The 26,217-nt window shown below is 28.1% G+C and overlaps 4 protein-coding genes across 13 annotated transcripts; all 4 read right to left on the reverse strand.

Moving 5' to 3' along the window:
• Positions 1–496: 496 nt before the first annotated feature.
• LOC140672505 (lysocardiolipin acyltransferase 1) lies at positions 497–11,307 on the reverse strand. 6 transcript variants are annotated; one of them, XM_072904707.1, is made up of 5 exons: positions 11,154–11,307; positions 9,520–9,708; positions 9,180–9,387; positions 6,387–6,953; positions 497–4,804 (listed from the first exon to the last, which is right to left on the reverse strand). In XM_072904707.1, exons 2-5 carry the CDS (start codon positions 9,685–9,687, stop codon positions 4,638–4,640), a joined length of 1,110 nt encoding a protein of 369 aa, XP_072760808.1. In that variant the 5' UTR covers positions 9,688–9,708; positions 11,154–11,307; the 3' UTR covers positions 497–4,637. The 6 variants fall into 6 exon arrangements, with proteins under 6 accessions (XP_072760808.1, XP_072760810.1, XP_072760811.1 ...); XM_072904709.1 differs by lacking the exon at positions 11,154–11,307 and adding an exon at positions 10,957–11,112; XM_072904710.1 differs by lacking the exon at positions 11,154–11,307 and adding an exon at positions 10,802–10,845.
• A 1,174-nt stretch (positions 11,308–12,481) lies between these two features.
• Positions 12,482–16,961, reverse strand: LOC140672514 (regulator of microtubule dynamics protein 1). 2 transcript variants are annotated; one of them, XM_072904728.1, is made up of 7 exons: positions 16,514–16,961; positions 15,028–15,157; positions 14,685–14,915; positions 14,164–14,331; positions 13,691–13,902; positions 13,384–13,622; positions 12,482–12,813 (listed from the first exon to the last, which is right to left on the reverse strand). In XM_072904728.1, the coding sequence occupies exons 3-7, from the start codon at positions 14,867–14,869 to the stop codon at positions 12,550–12,552; spliced, it is 1,068 nt and encodes a 355-aa protein (XP_072760829.1). In that variant the 5' UTR covers positions 14,870–14,915; positions 15,028–15,157; positions 16,514–16,961; the 3' UTR covers positions 12,482–12,549. The 2 variants fall into 2 exon arrangements, with proteins under 2 accessions (XP_072760829.1, XP_072760828.1); XM_072904727.1 differs by lacking the exon at positions 16,514–16,961 and adding an exon at positions 15,269–15,424.
• A 149-nt stretch (positions 16,962–17,110) lies between these two features.
• Vps2 (vacuolar protein sorting 2) lies at positions 17,111–19,366 on the reverse strand. Of its 4 annotated transcripts, none has more exons than XM_072904731.1 (5): positions 19,208–19,366; positions 18,439–18,610; positions 18,195–18,370; positions 17,867–18,001; positions 17,111–17,642 (listed from the first exon to the last, which is right to left on the reverse strand). In XM_072904731.1, exons 2-5 carry the CDS (start codon positions 18,604–18,606, stop codon positions 17,438–17,440), a joined length of 684 nt encoding a protein of 227 aa, XP_072760832.1. In that variant the 5' UTR covers positions 18,607–18,610; positions 19,208–19,366; the 3' UTR covers positions 17,111–17,437. The 4 variants fall into 4 exon arrangements, with proteins under 4 accessions (XP_072760832.1, XP_072760830.1, XP_072760833.1 ...); XM_072904729.1 differs by having other exon boundaries at positions 18,439–18,624; positions 19,208–19,365; XM_072904732.1 differs by having other exon boundaries at positions 19,074–19,214.
• Positions 19,367–20,354: 988 nt separating this feature from the next.
• On the reverse strand, positions 20,355–22,615 carry Tbcc (Tubulin-binding cofactor C). The gene has a single exon (XM_072904819.1). The coding sequence runs from the start codon at positions 22,457–22,459 to the stop codon at positions 21,434–21,436; it is 1,026 nt and encodes a 341-aa protein (XP_072760920.1). The 5' UTR covers positions 22,460–22,615; the 3' UTR covers positions 20,355–21,433.
• Between the last annotated feature and the right edge of the window lie 3,602 nt (positions 22,616–26,217).

Consider the following 26,217-nt stretch of genomic DNA (forward strand, 5'->3'; position numbering starts at 1 on the left):
TTGAAAGTTCCAATATTTTGATATCAAATACGAAATATCTCGTAAAATATTCATTTTTCAATTTTTTTTAAGGAAACAATCATGTATTTTCTTTATGATTATTATTATGTACTAAAAGTATTAAAATAAAATAATCGAAAAATTAATATTTTACGAAATATTTCGTATTTGATGTCAAAATACTGCAATTTTGAAACCTTATAACTCGAAAAATACTTAATGAAAAAATATTTTATTATAGTGTTTTAGAAAGCTCTTGAGGTAAGTTACAAGAATATGCAAAAATATATGAGGTATCCCGTTTAAGAAATTCACAAAGTGACCTTCATATAACCTTCAAACAACTATCCAAGGCAACCAATGACAAACCAATGGCACAATTTTATGGCCCCCTCGAAACCATACAACTTTTGTCTGAAGTATTTTTTTTTCTACAATCAAAAATAAAAAAGTTTTTGGGGGTGGTACATTAAAATGGGTCACCTTCTATATATATATATATATATATATATATATATAGAAGGTGACCCATTTTAATGTACCACCCCCAAAAACTTTTTTATTTTTGATTGTAGAAAAAAAATACACGCATATATATATATATATATATATGCGTGTACGAGTGTGTGTATGTACAGGGAGAATCACTAAAGATGTTACAGACTAATATTTCTGACACGGAACGAGAGATAAAAAAATATTGTGAAATGGCAAAAAGTGTTCAGTTCTTATTGGGTCTCGTTAGTTCAAGAGGGTCTTTGAAATAATCTTAACAACTTCGCTTAAAAATCTAATGCCAAACGATTGATAGAAAATAAAAATTTCATATTTCATTCAATTTCAGAAATGTTAGTTGGTAACACCTTTAATTCACTCTATATATATATATATATATATATATATACAGGGTGTCTCATAACTAACGAGCCAACGCTCGTAAGCGGGTAGAGTACAGTGAACTGAACAAAAAAGTATTAGGTCATTTTGCGATTTTCGCAATAATTATTAAAATATTAATAAAAACGCTTAGCGAACAATATTATACATATGTACAAGATGTCCGGTAATAATCGCCTCACCTCTCTAGGGCTTATAGAGCAGATCAAACTGAACATGAAAGTCCTGTATCGTTTTTCGATTTTCGCAATAATTATTAAAATATTAATTAAAAACGCTCAGCGTATGAGTGCGCGCCGCATATAGCGCTCAGCATACCCTGAGCGTTTTTAATTAATAGTTAAATAATTATTGCGCTATAATAATTATTTGACCTGTTCTATCTGCCCTAGAGAGTTGGGACGATTATTACCGGACATCTTGTAGATATGTATAATATTGTTCGCTAAGCGTTTTTAATTAATATTTTAATAATTATTGCGAAAATCACAAAATGACTTAATACTTTTTTGTTTAGTTTACTCTACTCTATCCACTCACGAGCGTTGGCTCATTAGTTATGAGACACCCTGTATATATATATATATATTATATATATATATATATATAGAGGCCATAAAATTGTAAAACAAGTAGGTATATTTTAATTGATTTAGTTGAATATATCTGGAAGTGAAGAGATTTTAGAAAAAAATATTTCAGGCAAAATTTAAAAAAAAAATGATTTTTTCTTCTTTAAGACAATTATATTCTTTACACTAATTGATTCCTTTCATTATTCTGTGTATAAAAATATTGAGGTAAATTTTTCAGAAAATAAATATTTCATAGTTTTTATAAAATTATGTCGAATTAAAAAAATGTATGACTATGATATAATTGTTATGATTTATATATATGTATCGATAGCTTCATAATTTATGCAAAATTATATCAAATTGAAATATAAAATATCTTGTAAACTATTAAATTTTTGGTACTCATAACTTTTTACGCACAATATTGCAAGGAATCGATTTATATAAAAATTAGAGTAATTCTATTAAAAAAATAAGATTAATTTTTATATGACTCTGACCCGTACTCTAAGGTCAAATCAATGATACCATCTTATGTACTTTTTGAAGTTACAAAACTTTTATGTGAAACATTTTTCTCTAGAAACAACATTTTTGAAATTAATAATTCGTCACGCTTTATTTTGTCAACCTTATAAACAAAATATTCACTTCTATACTACAACTATACACATACAAATAAGTATATATGCGCACGCTTCAAATTTATACGTATACATAAGGGGAGGAAAAAGTATGGAAACCCTGGAAAATCTCGAAAAATATAAGTTTTACAAAAAAACGTTTTAGACAAAAATTGTATAGTTACGAAAGGGACATAAAATGGTATCATTGATTTGACCTTGAATAGTTGCTTGAAGGTCACGTAAAAGTCACCTTCAATTTCTTAAATAAAACACCCTATTATTTTTAATTGCATATTCGTACGCACGCGTGTGTATATCACAGACATCTATATTATATATGGATGTCTATGGTATATAAATATATAAGGACACAATATATAGTTTTCTGCACACTATATCTGTATCTAAACCTAATCTAATGTATTTGATAAACTTTTTTTATAAAACTATTCTAACTTTTTCAAGCTTTTTTCTTCCTCTTTTTTTTCTTTCTTCTTTTTTTCTCTTTTACTTTTCTATCTTTCTTCTCTTTTTTCTGTATTTTCATTTTTTGTATCCTCTTTCCACCTCTCTTTCTTTCTATTTCTCTCTCCCTCTCCCTCTCTTCACTATTCTTTTACTTTTTTCATCATTTTTTTCCACCCTTTTTCTTTTTTTTTCTTTTTTCTCTTCTTTCTTTCTCTTTCTTTTATTCTCATTCTTTCTTACTTCTCTTTCGTTGCTTATATCTTTTTTGGCACATGAATTCACGTTTTGTTCGAAAAGTCATTTGATAGTTAGTCTACATTTTTAATCGACAATCATTAGAAAATATAAATACTTTTTAACGTATATCTATTATAAACTGCACATACAATATTGCCTATTATATGTGACATTTATATATGTTTTATATTTTATATTGTAAATAATATTTTGCACATACATAGTTCAAGAAATAATGATTTTACATTAAACAAAGAAATATATATATTATTTGTACTACACATAGAAAAAATTAATAAAAATTGTGTGAAAACTTTATACTGCTTATATCTCTTTGCTATTATGAAATTTATACAGTTAAAAATATATTTTACATCAATATGTTTATATCAATTTATCATTTGTTTATGTCAACATTTATCAGAAATTTGTTACAGTAAAAACTAATAGATTTTCCAAAATGTTGCTATTCTCTTTTGATAAGAAAGATTTCTAAAAGAAATTTATACAGCACATACATATATCTTTTACATATATAGACATTTCCATGAAATATATTGCATGAAAAAATAAGGAACGCTTTCTTCTCGTCGAAAATTATTCAATTTTTAAAAATGTCATTTAACAAAAAATTATTAGTGAGTAATTTTAAAAATAATTTTGTAGAGCGAAAGTTCTCTACTTTTATATTCTTTTAAAGAATTTTGAAAATAGGAAAAAACATTGCCAGTGAAGTAAAAATTTCACATATATTGATAAAATTGTAATAAACACTTGTGCAAGACTTAATTTAGATTTTCTTACTCGTTTAAAAGTTATTTACTAAAAATTGTAGCAAAATATAATCATTATCGTTTATTATTTTATATTGTGTGTATGTATATGTATATGTATACATATTATACACATATGTGAGTGAGTGTGTGTGAGATACTTTTTCCATTTTTTGTTTCTTACAGTTGATTTCAAGAGGTAGTCACCATCAAAAATTTTTGATACTTAATTGTTAAATAATTTTCTTAAATAATTTAATTTAAAAATTTAATTTAAAAAAATTAATTTATTTTTTAATTTTTATATGTTATTTTTTGATGTTTTAATTCTTTTTATAATCCAGATATATTTATTTGATTTTCGAAGCAGTATATAAACATAAGAAATGTTTTTTAAATTTTGGTAGTTTTTTATTTCTATTATAGTCAAAATCCTTAATTATTTCGCGATAATTTTTTATTAAGTTATAATGTTTTCAAGTTAAACAATAATGTCCGATGAGAAAAATCATTCTTTATTTTTTCTTGAGTAGCGGGTGTATATTCTTGTTAAAAATATAATTTTTTATTTTAACATAAAATGTTAATTACTTTAAGTTTACTTTTAGTTTAAATTACTTTATATTTAAAGATATGATTATTAAAGATATTTACATCTTATAAAAAGAGTAAAGTTGCAGTAAAAGAATTTCAAAATACATATAATTTCAATAGTGTTTTAAATAAAAATTCTATCTTTGCAAATAAAAATTAAAATAACAAAAATATTTATATATTAGTATTTTGCAAGTAGACTTTTAATAGTAAATTATAGTATATGTTCCCATTTTTTCATTAAATTATACTACAATATTATATTTTAAAGCTCTACGATATCAAGACATAAAAGTGTAAAATAATTAAAAACAATGTAATTGTATGTTATTACATTAAAATTGTAATATTGCACAAAATTTTCGAAATAATGTGATTTTCTTCTCATTTTTATGATTTTATATAGAATATTATCACAGAGATAAAGAGCTACAATTTCTCAATGGATTTTATCTCTCGAAAGATTAACTATGTTTAGCTCGAAAGGTGTAGCTTTTCCAACGCCAATACCACCCCATCTCAATCTGATTAAAGCCTGTACTGAGAATCGACAGTCCGATGAAAAACGCTGCGTTAATCAAAGCCCACAATTGGAAGATCGGAGAAATAATGAGTAACAGTATCGTCATACCTGATGTGAAAAAATTTATTTTTAATAAAGAAAATTTATACAATAATTTATATAACAATTCATATAAAAATTTATATGTATAACAATTTATCTTTAAGATAAACCTTAAGAAAAAGGGATTCAGCTATGATCTTGACCTTGATATGTTGCCATGACTCTGAGTAACTTCCAAAAGGTTTTAACCGTCAGTCGTTGTTTATTAAAAAGTGTTATCATCAAAAAAAGTTTTAAATAGGACATAATTTTCCACACTATGTATAATGAAGCGCACACTTTTAATGGATCTGTTTATTCAAATGTGATAAGTGGGAGCTCCTCTCCCTGCACCTCCACCCTGAAAAATGTCGGAAGTGTGAATGTGAAATAGATTTTGCTTCGTGACACAGGTTGGGTTGGGTTAGGTTATTTTTTTTCAGAGGTGCAAGGAGAAGGATGGAGCCCCACGTATTCAATGTATCACATATTTTAAATAAATAGATACACGTTAAAAATGCGCTTTCTAAAATGCACATGATATCAAAAATTGTATACAATTCGTAAAAATTCTTTTATTTATAACTTTTTAACAAACAACAACCGACAGCTAAAATCTTTTGGAAGTTACTCAGGGTCATGACCTTAATATAAAATGACCAGATGTCCCGGGTTGTGCGGGACAGACCCGGATTTGAGCTTTTTGTCCCGCATTAAAATTATTCCCGGAAAATGTCCCGGATTAGACCGAATTGTCCCGGAGAGAGAGAGACAGAGAGAGTTAATCTTTCCAACTTTTTAACATATTTGTACTCTCTCTCTCTCTCTCTCTCTCTCTCTCTCTCTCTCTCTCTCTCTCTCTCTCTCTCTCTCTCTCTCTCTCTCTCTCTCTCTCTCTCTCTCTCTCTCTCTCTCTCTCTCTCTCTCTCTCTCTCTCTCTCTCTCTCTCTCTCTCTCTCTCTCTCTCTCTCTCTCTCTCTCTCTCTCTCTCTCTCTCTCTCTCTCTCTCTCTCTCTCTCTCTCTCTCTCTCTCTCTCTCTCTCTCTCTCTCTCTCTCTCTCTCTCTCTCTCTCTCTCTCTCTCTCTCTCTCTCTCTCTCTCTCTCTCTCTCTCTCTCTCTCTCTCTCTCTCTCTCTCTCTCTCTCTCTCTCTCTCTCTCTCTCTCTCTCTCTCTCTCTCTCTCTCTCTCTCTCTCTCTCTCTCTCTCTCTCTCTCTCTCTCTCTCTCTCTCTCTCTCTCTCTCTCTCTCTCTCTCTCTCTCTCTCTCTCTCTCTCTCTCTCTCTCTCTCTCTCTCTCTCTCTCTCTCTCTCTCTCTCTCTCTCTCTCTCTCTCTCTCTTTCTCTCTTCTGTAGTTTAAATATTTTAAAAAATGTATAAAAATATATAAACGTATTTTATTAAGGTTTCTCTTTCTTTTCTTGGACACATCCTGCATTGAGGCATTAAACATCTGGTCACTTTACCTTAATAACATATTTCAAAGTCGTAGGAGAGTCCCCTTTTCTTAAAATTTACCATCTTTAATAAAAAAAATTAATTTTTTTATTATTTTATTTTGTTTTGATAATGAAAAAAGATCCAGATATATTTCAAAAGAATTTCACGTACCTGTTAATATACTCCAGAATCCAAATGCAGCTCGTAACGGTAGCGTTTTCGTTATCGGCCAAATTTCTGAGGAAAATCCTTTCTGTTCGTAAAATCGTTTCAATATGCCTTCCTTATCAGACCATCTGTTCTCCAGCCATTTCCTCAAAGTCAAATCTTGCATCGGTATATCTGCGGACGATATTCGTCTTATATGAAAGTGCACCTCATCTGGGAACTTGCCCCTAATCAGGTCGATCTCAGACTGTGGTATGTAATCCGGATACGCTATTGTCAAGTCATAAACAGCATCGAGATAGTTTGCGCGCTGAAGATGCTGGGCCAGATAAGCGAAACCCGTAGTTTTCGGATGCAGAGTATATGTATATCGTGGTAAATGATGTTGTATGGCATACTTGTCCGACTTCTCCTTACTGCTTTTTGTTAAATCAGTGCCCTCAGGAAATATCAGCAACTGTGTGCGACTGTCTAACGCGATCAAATAATCGAGAGTACGCGACAATCGCCCTTGATCTTCTTCCCAGCGTCGCGTTATGTAAAGGAAACCATTCATTTGCATTATCCATCCTGTTACAGGTGCATAAAAAGCGATATACAGAGTGAGGCAAAAGTATGGAAACCCTGAAAAATCTCGAAAAATATAAGTTTTACAGAAAAGTGTTTCAGATAAAACTTGTATGGTTTCAAGAGGGACATAACATTGTGTCATTGATTTGACCTTGAGTAGTTGCTTGAAGGTCATGTGAAGGTCACCTTCAATTTCTTAAATGGAGCACCCTATTTTTAATTGCATATTCTTGTAGCTTCCTTCGAGAGCTTTCCAAAACACTATAATAAAACTTCTTTTGGTTAAGAATTTCTTGAGATATTTAAAAATTTTTCATGATACTTTTTAATATAAAATATAAAATAAATGAAAAAATAAATGAAAAAAATGAATAGATCTTGCCTTAGATGGCTGGACCCTTCTTCGATCTTGCCTTAGATTCTTTTTCTGTAAAACTTATGTTTTTCGAGATTTTTCAGGGTTTCCATACGTTTTCTTTACCCTGCATATATACAGGGTGTAGTTATACTCAGTGTAAAATTTATACTTTTTTTAAAACTATGCGTTTTTTTCATTAATTGATTCCAGTCATTATTTTGTGTGTATAAAAGTATAAAGCTAAGATAAAAAAATGAATATTTCTTAGATATTTCATATAAAATATTTTATGTTAAATTAGTAAATTTTAGTAAAATAATAAAATATATCTGTTAAATTATTAAATTTTTGACTATCCTACTCCTATAGGTTTTTATACCGAATAATGCTGAAAAATCGAATGGTATAAAAAATTAGGCTGGTTCTGTTTTAAAAAATTAGATTGACCTTCACATATCCAGACAGCATATAAAGGATAGAAAACACCTTGTAAGGCTGTGTGTTTAACATCTTATATATATATATTTTTTTTTTTTTTTAAATTTAAAAAATTATTTAAATTTAAAAAAACATAGATATATATTCCGCGCTCAACATTGACATTGAATTTAATTAGGTGGCTACAATGATTTTCTGTCATTGCGGAGATATTCTAATATCGAAATTTATTAACCGCACATGAAGGAGATAAATTTATAAAATTATTTTAATAACAATAAATTACTACATAACAGTAACTTAACAATAAATTAAATACATAATTTATCAATATTTCAATGTCAATAATTAAATTTAGTGCGATGGCACTTTTAATATGTGACGTGCCTGAGCGCGCAAAGTTTTGTCATGTTAATTGGTCAACTTTAAACTCTTACCATTTGAAAACTATTGTAGCCTTGACATTTCGGTATTAGGATTTTCGTCTCTAATTGACCTCAGGAATCCACCATTAACAGGTGATTCGGTAAGTTTGGGACACCCTGTATATATATATACAGAGTGGAGCGTCTAAAACAGGCCGAATATCTCAAAAATTGCACAGTAGACCAAAAATGTTTTAGACAAAAGTTATTTGGCTCGAAGGGAAATATAAAATTGTGTACCATTGATTGGGCCTTGAATGTAGTTACCAAGGTGCAAAGGTTAACCCAGCTTTCTTAAATGGAATCATTCTAATTTTTTTATATAAATCGAATAAAATTCTACGTAAAAAGTTATAAGAATATGACGATATAAAAAATTAAATAGTTTACGAAACATTTCATAATTTATGTAAAATTATATCAAATTAAAATATCTAATTATAATAAAATTATGCCAAATTAAAATATAAAATATCTAATTATAATAAAATTATGTCAAATTAAAATATAAAATATCTAAATATATAATATATGTAAACTATTAAATTTTTGACCATCACATAATCTTGTAACTTGTGTGCACGAGCATGTGCGTGTGTGTGTATGTACAGATGAGTGTCTTATACATTGATATATACAATTGGGAAGATGAAAAATTTATACATAATTTTTCCAGTGTAATTTAAATTATTTTAAATTATTTTATTAAATGAAATATTTCATATGTATTTATTTATATATAAATAAGAGTCGCTGTCGAAAAGAAAAATATGATATAAGATTAAAGATTATTTAAATTTAAAAAAACATAGATATATATTCTTACTTTTTTAAATTTTAGAATTAATTTTCTCTTTCAGAAACAAAGCCTTAAAAGAAAAAATATTATTTTATATTTTTGATTAATTTTTTTTATGTAGAATCATCATTTTCCCAGAAATTATATATTAGCAATTACGAGAATCCAATATACTATATATATAAGAGGAAAAATCAAAACATTACCAGGACCAGGAATATGCCGTATAGGATCCTTCAAAATAAACTTCAATTTATGACAAGCTACATTGGGCATACACGCTTGATACATAGCCGCCCATAAGAAGTTCCAGTCTACTCTTGTTCTGTGATTCATTACGAGCACGGCCGATTCATGAGGGGATATATGATCACCAGACACATAGATTTTTACACCGAACACGTTTAACAGAGCCTATAAAAAAACATTAAAAATTCTATGAATTTAAAATTCTTATAATCGAAAACAATTGAGGCTCAATATTTGTATACAACATAATTGTGTAATACGACATTTCTAATATTATTAATTAATAGAACTACTTACGGTAGGATAAAGTTCCCAACATGAAAATAAGAGGTCTCCACATTTTCGAAATCTCGGCGGACTAAATAACAACAATGGTAGAAGCGGACAGGCAATGAATAAAAAGCCTGCTACTATACTACCGTACCACAATGCACAGTATAATGTACCACGTAAAATACCACGCATTACACTCTCGAAATGGATATCCTAAAAATAATATGCAATATACATAAGTATAAACATTTTGGCTGATTTCATGCATTATTTATGATCTTCGTGATCCACTTATTGTATTCATGCTTAGAATATTTATTCTCTGAGAATGACAATTATTAAGTCCTTAGAGGACTAGCTTCGAATTCTAAACCGGTTAGTACAAATTTGTGTAGGTTTATAACGCTGGTTTAACAGTTACTTTAAACGTGTTTGTCTTGAAATGTGATTTTTTCGATTTTGCTAACAATAATGTAAAGAGAAAACAACTCAACGATTTAGATCTTTAATATATTAATTGTAACTATTTTCTCCATAGACTAAGAAAATAATAAATTTTTGAAAAATAATATATTTTTTGACGAATTTAATTAGAAAAAAATGTATAAAAATGAACTTAGAAAAAAAATACAAATGTACAAAAGTGAACTTACTAAGGTAAAACAGAAAGTCACAATGCATCATGTCAAAATACATCAAAATGATTAACAAATAATTGAAAAGTGAGTTTTTGTAGTCATATTTTCGTCATTTGACATTACTTTGACACTATCGTGATTTTCTGTTCTATTTGGGTACTTTTTGATAACAGTATAATTTTACCCAATACGTAATTTGATATTTTATTAGGTTTAGTGTGATTAATAATGTTCAGTGTATGCACTTAAAATTATTAATCACAAATCAATTTAATTCTTTGTACCAGATGACTTTTGTTTTCACTCTGCACTGTTAGCAATTTGACAAAGTTAATATAGACAGGTCTGTTGCCCACGTAGATGTGTCAACTATGTCACATTGGTTTCATAATATATAAAAATTCATGAATGCTGTTTAAAGTATGAATAAAATATATGTACAAATTTGAAATTGATAACAGTAACCATTTGTCTAAACGAAATTCACAAAAATTGTTGCTTTTTTTATTACTTCCAAACCGGCTGACCTCTTTAATAAAATGAATTAAGCAGAAATTAAATTGACTAATATAACTGACTAATCGAGTGCAAAGTTATGTACAAAAATATGTATAGGTAATTTAAAAGACAATTATATTTTTTTTAAATACCTCTATACTTTTAAATACCTTTAATTGTATACATGAGGCCCGTTCCGATATTCACTGCCAGTACTGAAAATCTATAGTGTACGTGACGTAAATTATAGATTTTCAGTACTGGCAGTGAATATCGGAACGCGCCTATGACCTAACGTTCGGCTCGAAATTGGCCTGGTTATTACCTTAATTTATTTATAATACTCTGAACTTTTTTTAACCTTTTATTGTTAACAAAAATTTACGCAAAAACTTAAAAAAAATGATAATTCACATTTGTGATTCGTATAAAGAAATAAGGAAATTCAAAACTGATATTTTTGTTATTTTGAAATAAAGACTGCAAAAAAATTGTATTAAAATGCGATATTCGGAAACCCACTTTCACATGTACACTGTGCAATTGAAGCAGCTTTTATGAACATTGGATCTCTACTGTTTCCTTGGAAAACACTGTGTCTTTACTGGCTTCTTCCTGATTTTATTACAAGGCTTCTCCCTGCTCTACCCCTTTCACCCTCACTCTCTCTCTCTAATAGTCTCTACCAGGTTGAGTTGGTAGATGCTGTGTTGGACCATTATTGATCTGTTGAGTACAGGAGGGCTTGTATCATTTCAATAAAAAGATTAGAGTTTTCCATCTGATGACAATAATCTATTCCTTATACACGTAATATTTTCTTTCATAAAATTTTTTTTTGCAATATTCAATTTAAATCCTTTACATTTTTGTATATTAAAACTCTTTCGTATTTTTTTTTAACAATAAATTATAATTTTTTGAAAAACACGATTTTTAAAAATTTTGAAAAATAACTTTTCGTTTTTGCCAAATATCTCGAGTCTTAGAAATTTTGTGACATTTGTAGCGACGTATTTTTCTTTACTGTCTGGCGTATCGATTAAAAAAAGTACTTAAAAATAGGTATATTAGAGCCCGAGATATAAACAAAAAAGAAACTCTGGGTTACTCTGACCCATGAGTGGTAAAATAGAGTGGCCAAAAAAGTGTGGCGCCTGAGGATTAAAATAACATTTCTATATATTTCATCAATTTTTTAGAGATATTTTTTACTTTTTTTGATCTTCTACACAAAAATATTTTTATTATATATTATATATATATAAGTTTGTTCTTTTATAATTTTTATAAATGAAAATATCGTAAATATTTAAAATTATATAGGAAAGAGGAAAAAGAAAAAGGGAAAGAGAGAGAAAGGATAGCAAAGGGAGATTGAAGATTCATTGATGAATATATGTTTGCAGAAAATATTTGAACATATGAAATTTGCTCATTTATTTTTATTAAGAAATGGATATATAATAAGAAAATAAAACCATAACTATAATAGTAAATTAACTTTTTTAATATTTTACATATATATAATTTATATTATTTATATGCAATATATAATGTATAACACATTAGGCCTAATATTTATATAATAAAATTGCTCAATAAAAGGAGAAACTTTTAAAATATTTTTTCTGATATTTCATTGTAATATTAATATTATAAATTTTTTCTTAAAACATGTTTTATGCTATTTGTATTTTTTGCCAAAAAAAGACATATAATAGCTATTTTACAGTTTCATATAAAAGTTTATTGATGATAAAATTGTTATATATTTTTGTCCATATAACTTTAAAATTGCTTGTACATTTTCTTTCCCTTTCCTCTATCCCTTTCTTATATTCTATAAATTATTTACGTACATCACGCGATTGACATATTTAGAACATATGAATATATCCAGATCTATTAAGTGTTACTAATGATAACTCGAATATTTGATAAGAAGTTGACGAGCATCATTTTGTATCTTTTCATCGTCTTTGCTAATAATTGAACAGTCGCAAATTTTCTCCAGCCAATTACAAGCCAATTCATATTTGCTCAATGCTATATAACATTTGCTTAGAAATAATCGATTCTCCAGATTTATTTCGGCTGAAAAGTTCTCCGCTTTCTGGAAGCTATCAATTGCATCTTCGTACGAGGCACTTGGTGGCTCCGAGAATAATGTTGCGGCGACCTTATTATCACAACAAATCATCAGAAAAAATTCAGTTATCATATCTTATATGAAGCATATTTTTTAACATAAATATTGAGAGAAAAATTATTACAAATTTTTTTTGTATAAATATCTTCTTATTCTAAATATTAAAAATGAAAACTTCTATAAAAATATAAGACTTATTTAAAATTAACCCTTACTCCGTACTAGTGGTCATTGTTGTCTGTGATTTTGTTAATTTCTTCAAAACAAATGGTCGTAAAACAATATATTTAAGTAAATTATTTGTTCAAATTTATTATTCTAGTCTTTAGAAAGATAAAAAAAGACATAAATTTTTAAAGATTTTTTAAAATACTTTTACACATTAATAAATAATGTAATAAAAAAACGCTGACTCATCTGTACGATTAGAGATTCAATATAGTATTGATATATAATTATATTTTAAAAACTATGGATAATGAAAGCACAATCAACTCGAAATTAATTAATTACAACGCAAAGAAAGTGCATTTAATGAGGGATACTTTGTATATTCAACATTTTATATGAGCTATATTAAATCATAATCAAAATATATACCTTTCTTTCTAGCCAACTTAAGTTAGCTACTTCGTATCTGAATCTGCCGAGTAGATGATGTAAATCACCATCATTTGGGCTTATTTCTAAGGCCTTCATTACATGTTCCTTGAAACGGTAACCATTTTGTATTTTCTCTGTCATTGGCAAAAATTCACCATATACACCCACGAGTATAGCATACCACTTATGTAGATACGCGTTTGATATATTAAGAAGCTTTTCGCAGACATTAATTCCTGGAAAGATGATTATTGTTACTTAAATATTTCAGAGATTCGATTCGTGTATAAATTAAATTACGTACCTGCGTAGATTGTAACTTTTTTCACATGTGGATCAGTGATATAGAGTGAATATTTGTAACAACTTCTGGCATATCTCCATACTACATCTACATTATCTGGATAACTGTCTATTAAACTTCGTAGTTTGAGATAATCATCTTCTTCATATCCCTCATGATGATGTACATCGAAGATGGAGAGATCTAATCCAGGGTAGGTGGCTTCAATTGTCCTGCATCACTAAGCACATAATGCAATCTTTTCCTTTTGAGTTTTAAAGGTTTGTAATTTTTGTAACAAAAAAAAGAAAGCTAAGACTGCAGCTATACAAATTTTTTAAGATTTATTAATTAATTGTGCACACTCCAAACACTGAATAATTTACAATCTAAAGCAGAGTCTATTTGAACACGCAGAAAAATGCTCTTCATAAATTGAATTTATAATTCTGATATAAACACAAAGCAAACAATAAATGTACTAATAAACTGACCTATTTTCAATATCGCTTATATTATTTTCACTATCTGAGCAATCAAAAAATTCATCATCTATATCTGTGGCTGCTGTTGAAAAGCCATCGGTATCATTATCTGCTGTAGTAAAGGTATTATCACATTTACGACTAAACTTCTTCTTTCTTTGTTGATTTTGTTGTACTCTAAAATAAGGACATATATTATTTTATAATCAATTCGCAATCAAAAATAGATAGAATATTCTTAAAATATAACTCAAATTTTTACCAATATGTCGTTAATCATTCTGATGAAAAAATGTTATATAAATCCTATAAATATAAATTCTCAAATCATTTTTAAAACATATAGATGTTAAAACTTACGATTTCTACAAAATGATAAAGTCTCTAATATCTATTTAAATTTATAAATTACTATCTCAACGTCTAATTAATGACTCATTAATTAATTAACTGAATATTTCAAGAATATATTTTTTCTGTATACAATAATTTAAAACACTAAAAAAAAAGATAATTTAACTTATCGTTACCTTAATCTTTCCAATTCTGTTTGCAACTCTGCGAGACGACGGTCGACTTCATCCAAGTGAGCGTTTTTCATAGCATGTTGTTGCTTCTCCAAGACTTTCTGGTAAATGAAGATACTAGCTGCACTTATAACACCAATAGTTGCCCCAATAGCAGCAGCAATTAAATGAGTCTGCAACTGACTCATTTTTTCACCGTCGGAGAATTTTTATTGAAAAATTGCCGTTGGTATTCTGGAAACGAAGATACATATGTATATGTAGTTATGCAATTAATATTTTATTTAAAAATAATTTTCAAGAGATCCAAACCATTTTCTAGAAATTCTAATACGTATATACTCACTTGAGCTTGTGACTTGTATGTTTGCGAAATATGATTTGGACTCCGGACGGCACAAATTTGCCGCGTTTATCGAGTGACGTCACAATAATCTGTTTGAGTAGCGTATCATATTTTGATAATCTTTCGTGCGCTGTGGAATTAAAAGAGTAATTATTCGTCTTCAATTATTAGATAAATCCCGCAAGATCAATTAACTTCGCTACTCATGTACAACTCTATCACACATCTGACTGACAAGTACCACGTGTTATTTCTCTTCTACAGGAATAATGCAATAATAGCATACGTATGCATATTGCTTGTCATGGTTAAAGAGCAATCGTGACACAAACCGCAAACCGTTGCAGACACACTATTGTAAATTATCATTTTCTGTCTCTTTCTACCACTCTCTCCCCCCCTTCTCTCTCTCTCTCTCTCTCTCTCTCTCTCTCTCTCTCTCTCTCGCTCGCTCGCTCGCTCGCTCTCTTTCTTTGTCACTTAATTTTCAAGGTCGATCCTGGAATTTTTACTCTTGCTTATATAAAAATATTTTTTCTATATGTTTCTATGAATTGAATATATATATATATATATATATATATATATATGATCAGAGAAAAAGAAAGAATAATGCATGTAATTTTTTGTCAGAACTCATTGATGTCGGAAAATGTGATTGGAAACCGTCACTCTCTTGAATAGAAAAACCGCGTCGATAAATTACCATTATAATAAATAACAATATATTATTTTACTTTTGATTGGCGGGAAATTTGAATAAATTTATAACATCTCTTTCTCTCTCTCTCTCTCATTAGCAATACATATATGCATGTTTATGATGACGAAGTAAAATTTTATTATACTTTTATTTAAAGAAATCTTAATGTGAAACATATTAAATATATATTCACAACGCTAAAAATATAGTATAATACATATATTCAACAATATAAGTAATATTTAATAAAATATTGAAAGGTAAGATGATTGTGAAAAAAGTATGAAAAAATTAGAACTTTACATGATAATAAAATCATTTTATATATATAGGAAAGAAATGGATATAGGAAATATTCTCTAAATATAAAATAAATTAGAAAATGTAGGATAAGTTATATTTATAACTTACATATATACAGAGGGTGACCCATTTTAATGATCTATCACCCCTCATAATTTTGCAGGAAACGCGGTTATAGCGAAAAATATTTCGTACAAAAAAATTGTGTGGCTTTTAGTGACGCGTTACATGATATAATTAAAATATGACCTTGGGCAGCATTGTCAAGATAAGCAAGGTTATGTTCAATTTCTTTTTTTTAAATATAGAACTTCCTACTTTTCATTGCATATTCTTGTAACTTATCTCGAGAGCTTTTAAAAACAATTAAGTATTTTTTCGTTAAATGCTTTTCGAGTTATAAGGGTTGAAAGTTACAATATTTTGATATAAAATACAAAATATTTTGTAAAACATTCAGTTTATTTTTGGTAATCTTACCTTAATACTTTTGCATAGATGAATATCGAGACGAATCAATTGGTGTAAAGAAAACACATAGTTGTTTTAAGAAAAAAATATGAATTTGCAAGGAGCAGCTACATATTTTGTTCTTAAGACAACTAAACGTTTTCGTATATGTATATATATATATACAGAATGTCCTGTAATTGGTAAAAAAAAACTTGCTAATGGCAAATTCTTGAGATCATTTGTCAATTTTTCCTCACCGAAAATATCAAGACACATCATTTTTTGCAAGTTTCCAATTTTTATCATTATATATCTTTGTAATTAACTCTTCAATTAAAATTCTATTAGAGTAAAAACTCTATCTGAAATTAACTGAAGAATGTATAGTTTTGGTAATTTTTTAACTGCAAAAAATTTAATTTTCGAAAAGCGCCTTTTTCCAATCGCTTAGAACTCGGAAATTATTGATGTCTCGACATCGCTGAGGAAAAATCGTCTTCAAAAGATCTCAAGATTCTGCCGTTAGCAGGTTTTTCACCAATTACAGAATACCTTGTATATGTTATATTAAAAGTTTCTTTTGCAGATTAAATATTGATTAAACATAAGAATAAAAATATACTATTGTTATTATACATATTTATTATACATTTCCTATGTATATGTATTAGAAATTTAGATATTTATAGAGAATGTTTAATGCAATTATAAAATTCATGCAGTTATAAAATTCAATTCAAGCATATAAAATATAATTCGCAAATATTTCAGAAAAATTGTATGCAAATAAGAGAATTACTTATTTTAAAGTTTATACCTATATTAAGTATACATAAGCATATAAGCACTCAATTAGTGCTATTCTTTTAAAGCTAATGTTCAATATAAAGCCAATTCTTTTTACATTTTTTTGTACATTATTTAACTATAAACATTTTAATAAATCCTGATTTATTCACGTCGCAAATTTTCAAGTCGAGCTTGTAAATCCGCGTCAGCGTCCACGAGATTGCCTCCTTCCTCATTGCCTGCTGCAGCAGCAACTGGTTGCTTAGAACCAGCTACACTTAGTGATCCAGATGCCTGTGGTAGTCCAGAGAGTTGATCCGTCAACTGTAAGCCTAATTCGTCCAGTACTTGAGCAACTATGGCATCACTGTGAAAATAAAATTAATAGTATCATTAAAAGTAATATTAATTTAGTAAAATTAATAGTATCAGTAAAATTAATATAATGTATCATTTTTTTAATAATAATAAATATTACCTATAAGTAATTTTTAATCTACAATTAATTAAGATAAAATAATTCAATAATTGATTATATTTTATATATGACAATTTAGATGTAAGGAATATTTATATTAAAATCCTTAATACCTTTCTTCTTCATCTCCTTCATCTTCCATTGCATCATCTATTGCATCATTCATTATTTCTTCCTTCATATCCATTATCTCTGACTGCTTTTCAAATTCTTGTAATATTTTTTGTATTTGTGGTAGATTTAATTGTCTGTAAAAATAAAATAAAAATAAAAAATACAGATTAGATTAATGATATTAGTAATACAAAACTATTATAAATTATATACTTTAATTGTATTTAATAAATACAAATAAATTATATAAGTGATATAAAATAAATAAAACACAATAAAAATATTTGATACATGTTGATAAATTGATATTTGGTGAATTATACTCACTTATTCATATTTTGCATCGCTTTAGTCACCCCTTTCATAGCTTGTGCCATTGTATTTTGCGAACGTAAGGTTTGTATTTTTAAAGAAACTGCTTGAATATTTGCTTTCATTAGCATAAACTTTTTTACGTAACGTCTTGTCCTAACTAAATCTTTGGCCATAATTTTTACAGCATCCTATAATGGTTTGAAAAAAAATCAGAATAATATTAAATAATTGTATAACAAAATAATAACTATATTACCATTTGTCCATCCTTTGCGAGTTTCTTTATGTCCGCTATAATTTTCTTTTCCTGTTGTTCCATTCTTACTTTTTCTCTGTCTAAATCTCGCATTGCCTTGTTTAATGCTCTTTGATTCTTTCTGAGCATTTCCTCAGGAGTAATACGCTTACCAAATAGCCACTCCATGATTCTGAAATGCTACAACTAATTACAAATTAAATCAATACAATAAAAATATAAATACAATAAATCATATATGTTAAAGCAGAAATATAAAATTACTAATAAGATACATATAGAAGAATATGTACAATGTAGAAGTAAAATATCTTGGACGATATACTTGAATTTATATTAAAATTACAACACATATAAGTACAAATGTATTACTATATGTTCAATTAATTACACTATATCCTATAGTCTTTTTATTATTTCATGAATTTTTATCATGAATATTTATTTAATGTATTCATATATAGTATAGCACATATATTCTAATTTTTTAAAAATTTCGATTTTTTTAAATGTGGTTTCGAATCTAAACAAATTATCTCGCACAAAAAATCTTGAATATTTGAAACTAGGTTATATTTTATAAGTCACTTTAAAAATTAAATATTGTTTGAAATTAATTTCTTTCTGTTTCTTACTTGTTTTTGTCAAAAATATTTTAATATTTTTCACGCTTTAATATAATTATTATATATTGTTAAATATATTATTTTGTCAAAAATGTGCACACAAATGTCAAATCCATAGAACTACAAAACATGTGTGATTTTACCAGATATTTTGTTCACGTATAGATCTTCGAACAGAATATCGAGAATAATATCAAGTAATATTTAATGATATCACGAACAATTAGTCTTTTTTTGACAGATCATGAGATAACTATAAACATAATAAGAATAGATCAGGGCGGTTTTCATGTCCGAAATGTTTAATGTTTAGCGACGATAGCCAAAGGTTTGTTCTTTGTAGTCATCATAGAGCCATAACGTAATAAATATAGATTATGCATTTTCTACATTGAACTTTCAGGGTAAAATCACATGGTGCGGAATAGAAGTACGGAATTCGATTTGCTCATATGATTGCTACTAAAATTTCTCATGTGCACTGACCTTTAAGTGTAAGCAAAACAAACAAATTTATCTACTCTTTTAACTTATAATCTATGACTAATGTAATTAATTACATCGACCAATCACAGAACGGCGTCCGTTTTATATAGCTTCCGGTTAACTTTACGATCAAAAATATTTAATTAAAATTAAACGAATGACTCACAAACCTTTTTAATTATACTTCAACACTCTTCAAACGAAATACAAACGATTCTATAAGATTTTTTAATATTTAGTTATGTCGGCTAATTACATACTGGAAAAAAGATTAATTTTTTATAATTATTCCAATAACTCACAAACGTTTTTAATCTCACTTCAAACATTTTCATACGAAATACAAACGATTCCGTAAAAAAATTTTTTAAAAAGACGTTAATTGTCGGCTAACTTAATACAAATCAAAAAATCCTCTCATGTTACGACCGCGAAAGGGGAATTATACTCCCACTCTCAAATTTTTGTCGTAGGACCAGTGGTTTAAGAGGAAGATTCCGGACCGAAAATGTCGTAGAATAAGAGGTCCGACTGTGGGCGCATTCAGAGAGACGCTATTAGCGCTAACAGCGTCGTGCTATCTTTGTTCAACTTTTAATGAGTAACAAAGACAGAACGACACTGTTAGCGCTAATAGTATCCCCCCCGAACGCGTCCTATATATACCAGCATAAAAGTGGACACTTTAAATGGCTGTTTATGGGCACCAAAATTGAATGGCTTTTCGGAGATGCTGGAAGAACAATGTTTTAAATATAAATATGGAATATACTTAATATTTTTAATAAAATTAACTCAATAAAATTAAATTGAAATATATAATTTTAATATGCAACAAATAAAATAATATATATTAATAATATTGAAATTTTAACACATTGTTTATTGTCCTTTAAATACAGTCGGACCTCTTATCCTACATTTTCGGTCCGGAATCTTCCCCTTAAACCTCTGATCCTACGACAAAAATTTGAGAGTGGGGGTATAATTCCCTTTTCGCGGTCGTAACATGAGGATTTTTTTGTCGTAGGATAAGAGGTTTCGTAGCATAAGAGGGTCGTAGAATAAGAGGTCCAACTGTATATATATATAGTGAAGATAGAATTCATATATCACTATATTCAATTAAAATTTTTTAAATATATTTATTAAATTGTTATTTAGATATATTTATCAATCTTGTTTTTTATTAATTTTTTAAATATTTTCCTCCAACACATTTAGTTATACATGATTCGTGTAAAGTATAGAATTTTAATAGACTTGTGGAAAATTCCATGGTGGAAAAGTATTATGTTACTTAATTTGATCAGTAAAGAAATTATATTAAAAAGTATGTAAGATAACATTGTACGTAGAAATTTACATTATCCGCAATAAAAATTTGAAAATTGTTAGAGTACTGGAATTTAAGGATCAATTGAAAGTATATTCAATCTTTCTCCTCTTAGAAAGATCTCCTCTAGATAAATTTTATTCATTTAAACTTGAAAAGAATTAATTTTTTCTCAATTTTCTTTCTTACATGATATTATAAGATGGGAATTTAACAAAAGAAAAAAAATGAGAGCCAATTCTAAAATAGTAAAAAATTTCAATATTTCTGAAAGGATTTGACTATTGCAGATTGTAAAATATAATTGCATATATAGCATATATTGCACAAAGACTAAATGTTATTACATTGTAAGTATATAAAACACATAACTTTTATCTTCAAAAAGTACAGTACAGTATGTGCATAATACACACACTCACACACATATACATAATTATTTATGTAGATAAACCAATATTTGATGCAAAAAAACCAAGTGTCTTAAAACGTTTCAATTATAATAGATAATTTTAAACGCCCTTTTTTCTCCTTTTTTTACAAATGTTTAATCCCACGTTTTCATTCGAAATTCTGGTTCAAGAATAGACCAATTTGGTGAATGTTTTTCACTCGATAACCAATTGAAATCGTCTATACAGTTCCAATTGTTAATCTTTGGATCGAGGCCGGCTAGATTAAAATGGTTCGTCTGATCTTCGTAAGACCAGTTGTAAGGAGCTACATATATCTTTGTACAATCTTCTATAATTGCCCTACTTGTAACATGCAAATAAATAGTACAGTCTGTCGATGAATGTAACCGCAACTGTTGACATGCAAAAGCGAATACGCATTCATTACAGTCGTGTGCGAACACAGAGGATGTTACCGGTCCTACTAATATAGTGCATTGTTTTAGATTTACCATATGCAATGTACTAGGTGTACCATATATTCGCACCGTACACTGAATCAAATCAGAAAGTAGAATATCATTTTTATTTACATTCTCAGCGTCCAATACCAGTTGCTCGTTCACTTTGCTCAGAAGCATACAAGCGTTATCTCCATACTTGCTTGACAATTTGTTTTGCTTTGACGAACCATTTACAATGCTCTCGGATATTTTGAGATCTTTAAAGCCATCTGTGATATCGTGTCCTTTGTCAGAAGGCTTCTTTACGATTCTACGATTCTTAAATCCAAACTTCTTTTTAGGCAAAAGTTTAATTTCTAATTCAGAAGCTTCGTTTTCTAACATTTGCAAATTTTCTTGTGCACGTCTTATATCGTAAACTTTTAGAAATATTTTAGATTGCAATAAGTAATTCTTAAGCAATTGAATTTCTTTATTGGACTTTTCGAAAATTCCCGGCAAAGCCGAGGACGGTATATTAGGTGCATCATCCAGCATATCCTTAATCTTTTTGCAAGAGGAATAAAATGTATCTTTAAAATAATTAGTCTGCTCGGATTCCACGACAAGCGATTGCCGTTCTTCTCTTCGTCTTTCAATAATATTTTTTCTTTCACGATCTCTCTTTGTAATGCGATCTGGTAAACTTCCTTCTATGAGCTCTGTGGAATCCATCTTAGCACACAAATGTTATTTTTCAATAATATTTGTGCTCTCTTGAAGCTTATACTTTTTAGAACTTGTGTTCAACCTATTTTGGCTCATAAATTCTTCAGGCTGTTTATATAGCTTGAAAAAGTTTTGTTCCTGTGATGAATGTGGTGGAAGATGCTGAAATAATTTATTGTATTGTTATAAAAATATCCAAATATAGCTTTTTTATTAAAAATTCGAATTTTCTTATTTTGTTAATTAAAATATAAGACTTTTTAAAAAACAGTAACAAGTCTTTAAATATTGATGTAATACTCACAGTGCACTATTCTTGATAAAAAAATTCTTTCAATTATGAAATTATAAAATTAAACTTTCTACCTTTATTCAGATTCTTGTCAATCAAAGATCAGTTAATAATTGAATGCAATTACTACAAGCTTTTTTTACATTATAATAATAAAATTAAATAATTAAAGTATTTACACTTTAAGAATCTGTCAATAAAATTATGAAATTATATATTGTTGCAAGAATAAAAATTACTTTATTAATCAGTTAAACTATCTTTAGCTAATTTCAAAACTTTTTTTTTACTACTTTATGTGAACCATCTTTGAAATAAATCATTTATAATAATTGTAATGTGTTATGTATAGGTAGATAAAACATTAATTAACAATGATATGATATCTTTGATCTTGTATATAACAACTTTATAAGTGATGAATGAACTTTTATATATTTTAAGAAAATTGTTTAAATTAATTAAGACATTGAAATATTTTATCAGATTCTAATTTCTGAATGTTTTTATATTTTCAGATGTTAACCTAAGAGAATAATAAAACATTTCTTATTAGCTATGGATGGGTTAATGTCTTATCATTGAAAAGTTTGTTGACTGAAATAATTTTGCAACAATGTATGATCACATAATTATATTGACAATCCCAAAATAACATTATTTATTTATACTTTTAGCTGAAAAAGATTTCAATAAAGATCGAAATTTTACTACAAACAAGTGTATTTTATCATTTATAAGAATGATGTATTGTGTATATCATACATTATATATCAAACATTGCAGTTTTAAAGTTTATATTGACTTGAAAATTTTCAGTTAAAAAAAAATCTATTGTTACTTTACTTTTAATATATTAACTGTCATAGTGATCACTGGTGACTGACGTTACCAAAATTAAAAAAATAATTATAATAAAATAAATACCATCAAATAAAAAATTTTAAATAATGTAACAATTAATAATTTTAAATAATGTAAATAATGTCACAAGTGATGTTATTAGTGAGATAAATGCATTATTATTAAGGCTATAGCCTTATTTAATAATATTATTAAATTTTGACATTATATGCTTATAATGAAAATTTTACTGATTCCCAGAATAAAATGTACAAAATTTACATAGCGGTGTAATTAAAATATACAACATATGTGTATGTTTTTTCAAGTGTTATACAAATTTTAAAAAATTTTAGAAATTTTTCTTAATATAGTAATTATACAACAAAAAGTATTTATACTTTCTTATATAAAAATAATAAAGAAATAGCTATTAATTATTATTGTTTTGATAATTATATGATCTCAGCAATTATGTAATTATATAAATTTTTTAATTACCTTCACAATTTCTTGTTCATTGGGTGAAGCAATACAAAGCAGAATGTATCCTATACCTCCGCCAAGAACTATCGATGCTACAAATTTCAGGAACGCCATGAAGGTTTAATGTTCATTGCATTTTTGTGTCCAAGTTGCACAATCAAATTTTCTCAATTGATTGCTGCCAGATAATTTTTCTCCAATGATGTAATAGGTTTCTAATATACTTGGGAACTGTTGATGCATATAATATCTGAAATCTGTGTATTGCAGAGTTTAGAGAAATTAACATACTAATTTAATTATGATATTAGAGCAATGACTCATTAAAACTAAGAAAATTATCTCTCACAGCATCATTTACACAGATTTAATTGCTACATCAATGTGCAACTTCATGTGGAAGAAAAATCTTATGATTTGGTATTATATTTATATACATATATTGTATATATACATATTTTTTATAAATACTACAATTAAACCTACATATTATATATAATTATTATAATTTGTAATATATCGCAAAACAAAATAACCTAGAAATTGTAAATCTTGTGGAGTAAAACGAGCAATTCACCTTGCGAAGTGTTCATACGACGCCAAACTACGTATGATCCGAATAAAAATACACCCTCTAATATAAGGATTATCTTGGTGCTGCTCTTAAGCGTTTGCACGAAGTTTGATCTCGGTCGTTTTATGAGCATACTAGGTAGAAACGGAAAGATTTCCTAAAATGGATTCATCAATACCGCAATATACTGTATCAATGTGGGAAAGAGAGCTATATAGTTCACTGATTGAGAATTGAGAGTTGAGAGCATAGACGTAAGAATATCTAGATGGAGTGTGAAGTTAATTTTTAGTAGAGTCCCTCTAGTAAGGCTAAAGGCACAATTTCACAAAAATGGAGTTAGAATATAATCAATACGTCGAGTACGTAAAATATAAACATCAGTAGCGGTTATAGCTGAAATTAGAAGACGGCGTATAGCTGCTGCAGTTGCTGCGATGTGTTTATGAAAAAAAAAGAAATAAATATAAGAAGAAAAGGTCTTGGGTAGCTTCGATTTTTAAAAATTTAAAAATTTTTTAAATTTATTGTATGTATATAATATATACTAATTTTGTTCATATTTTCGGGTGCTGTCAGTGGACTTGGCCTCTTGATATATAAAGAGATTTATAAAAAACTGAATTTAGTCGTATCGATATTTCACTGACAAAAAAAACTCTCTCTGATCTATCGATCTCGGATCGAAGCGGCAGAGTGATATCGAGTCTCCTCACCTCGGGTGGGAGATGCCGTCGCGGACGTCCCCGATTGGCTCTCGATCTTGCGCGTGCGGGTTTCGTCGGTGGATTATAGTGCTCGTTTAGGGTCGGCAGGACCGACCAGAAAATTCCAGCGTCACGTCACCAACATTGAAAAATGAATTCTTATTTAATGTATTGGTGTATGTCTGTATAGTACAACATCATTGCATTTCAAGAGAGACGAAGACGACATTATTGTCTTTCATTGTCTCTCCTTAGCAAGCGGTGCTGCCAACTCAATTTCTTACAATTAGCTGCACTTGCACTTTAGGTACAATAATCTATTCGGTAATATTTTGCCTCGAAGAAGTTATATTTCTTTATAAAACTTTTTTTGCTACATTTCTTGCAAAGTTTATTACCCCGCTAAAGAGCCGGATTTTGCATTTTGACTTTTAAAAAATTTATAATTACAATCGGTGCACCTGGTCTATATACTTCATTCACGATCAGTATACCTTATTCATGTCAACTTTATGAAATTTTATTTTAAGCCTTTTTTTAAAAAAATCGCTCTTTAGCGGGTTGCGAGCAATCCTCCTAAATAAGAATATTATTGTTAAATATGATTCTTTCTTAATTTATAGCCGAAATATTGTCGAAAAGAATTTGTAGTTCTGAAGTCTCCGCATGAGGTCTCCACCGTGTCGCCTGCCGACTCTTAAATGTGTAGGATGTTCCATCACAAATTCACGAAAAAGTGAATTTCAGAAAAATTGGAACAAAACATTAATATTAGTATACATAGGTAAAAATTATATTAATAATTTTATTTAATACGCAACATTTTATTCTAGTTATATATAAAAAATAATATAAAATTATA

The sequence above is a fragment of the Anoplolepis gracilipes genome, chromosome 13, assembly GCF_047496725.1.
Source record: "Anoplolepis gracilipes chromosome 13, ASM4749672v1, whole genome shotgun sequence".
NCBI classification, from domain to species: Eukaryota; Metazoa; Arthropoda; class Insecta; order Hymenoptera; family Formicidae; genus Anoplolepis; species Anoplolepis gracilipes.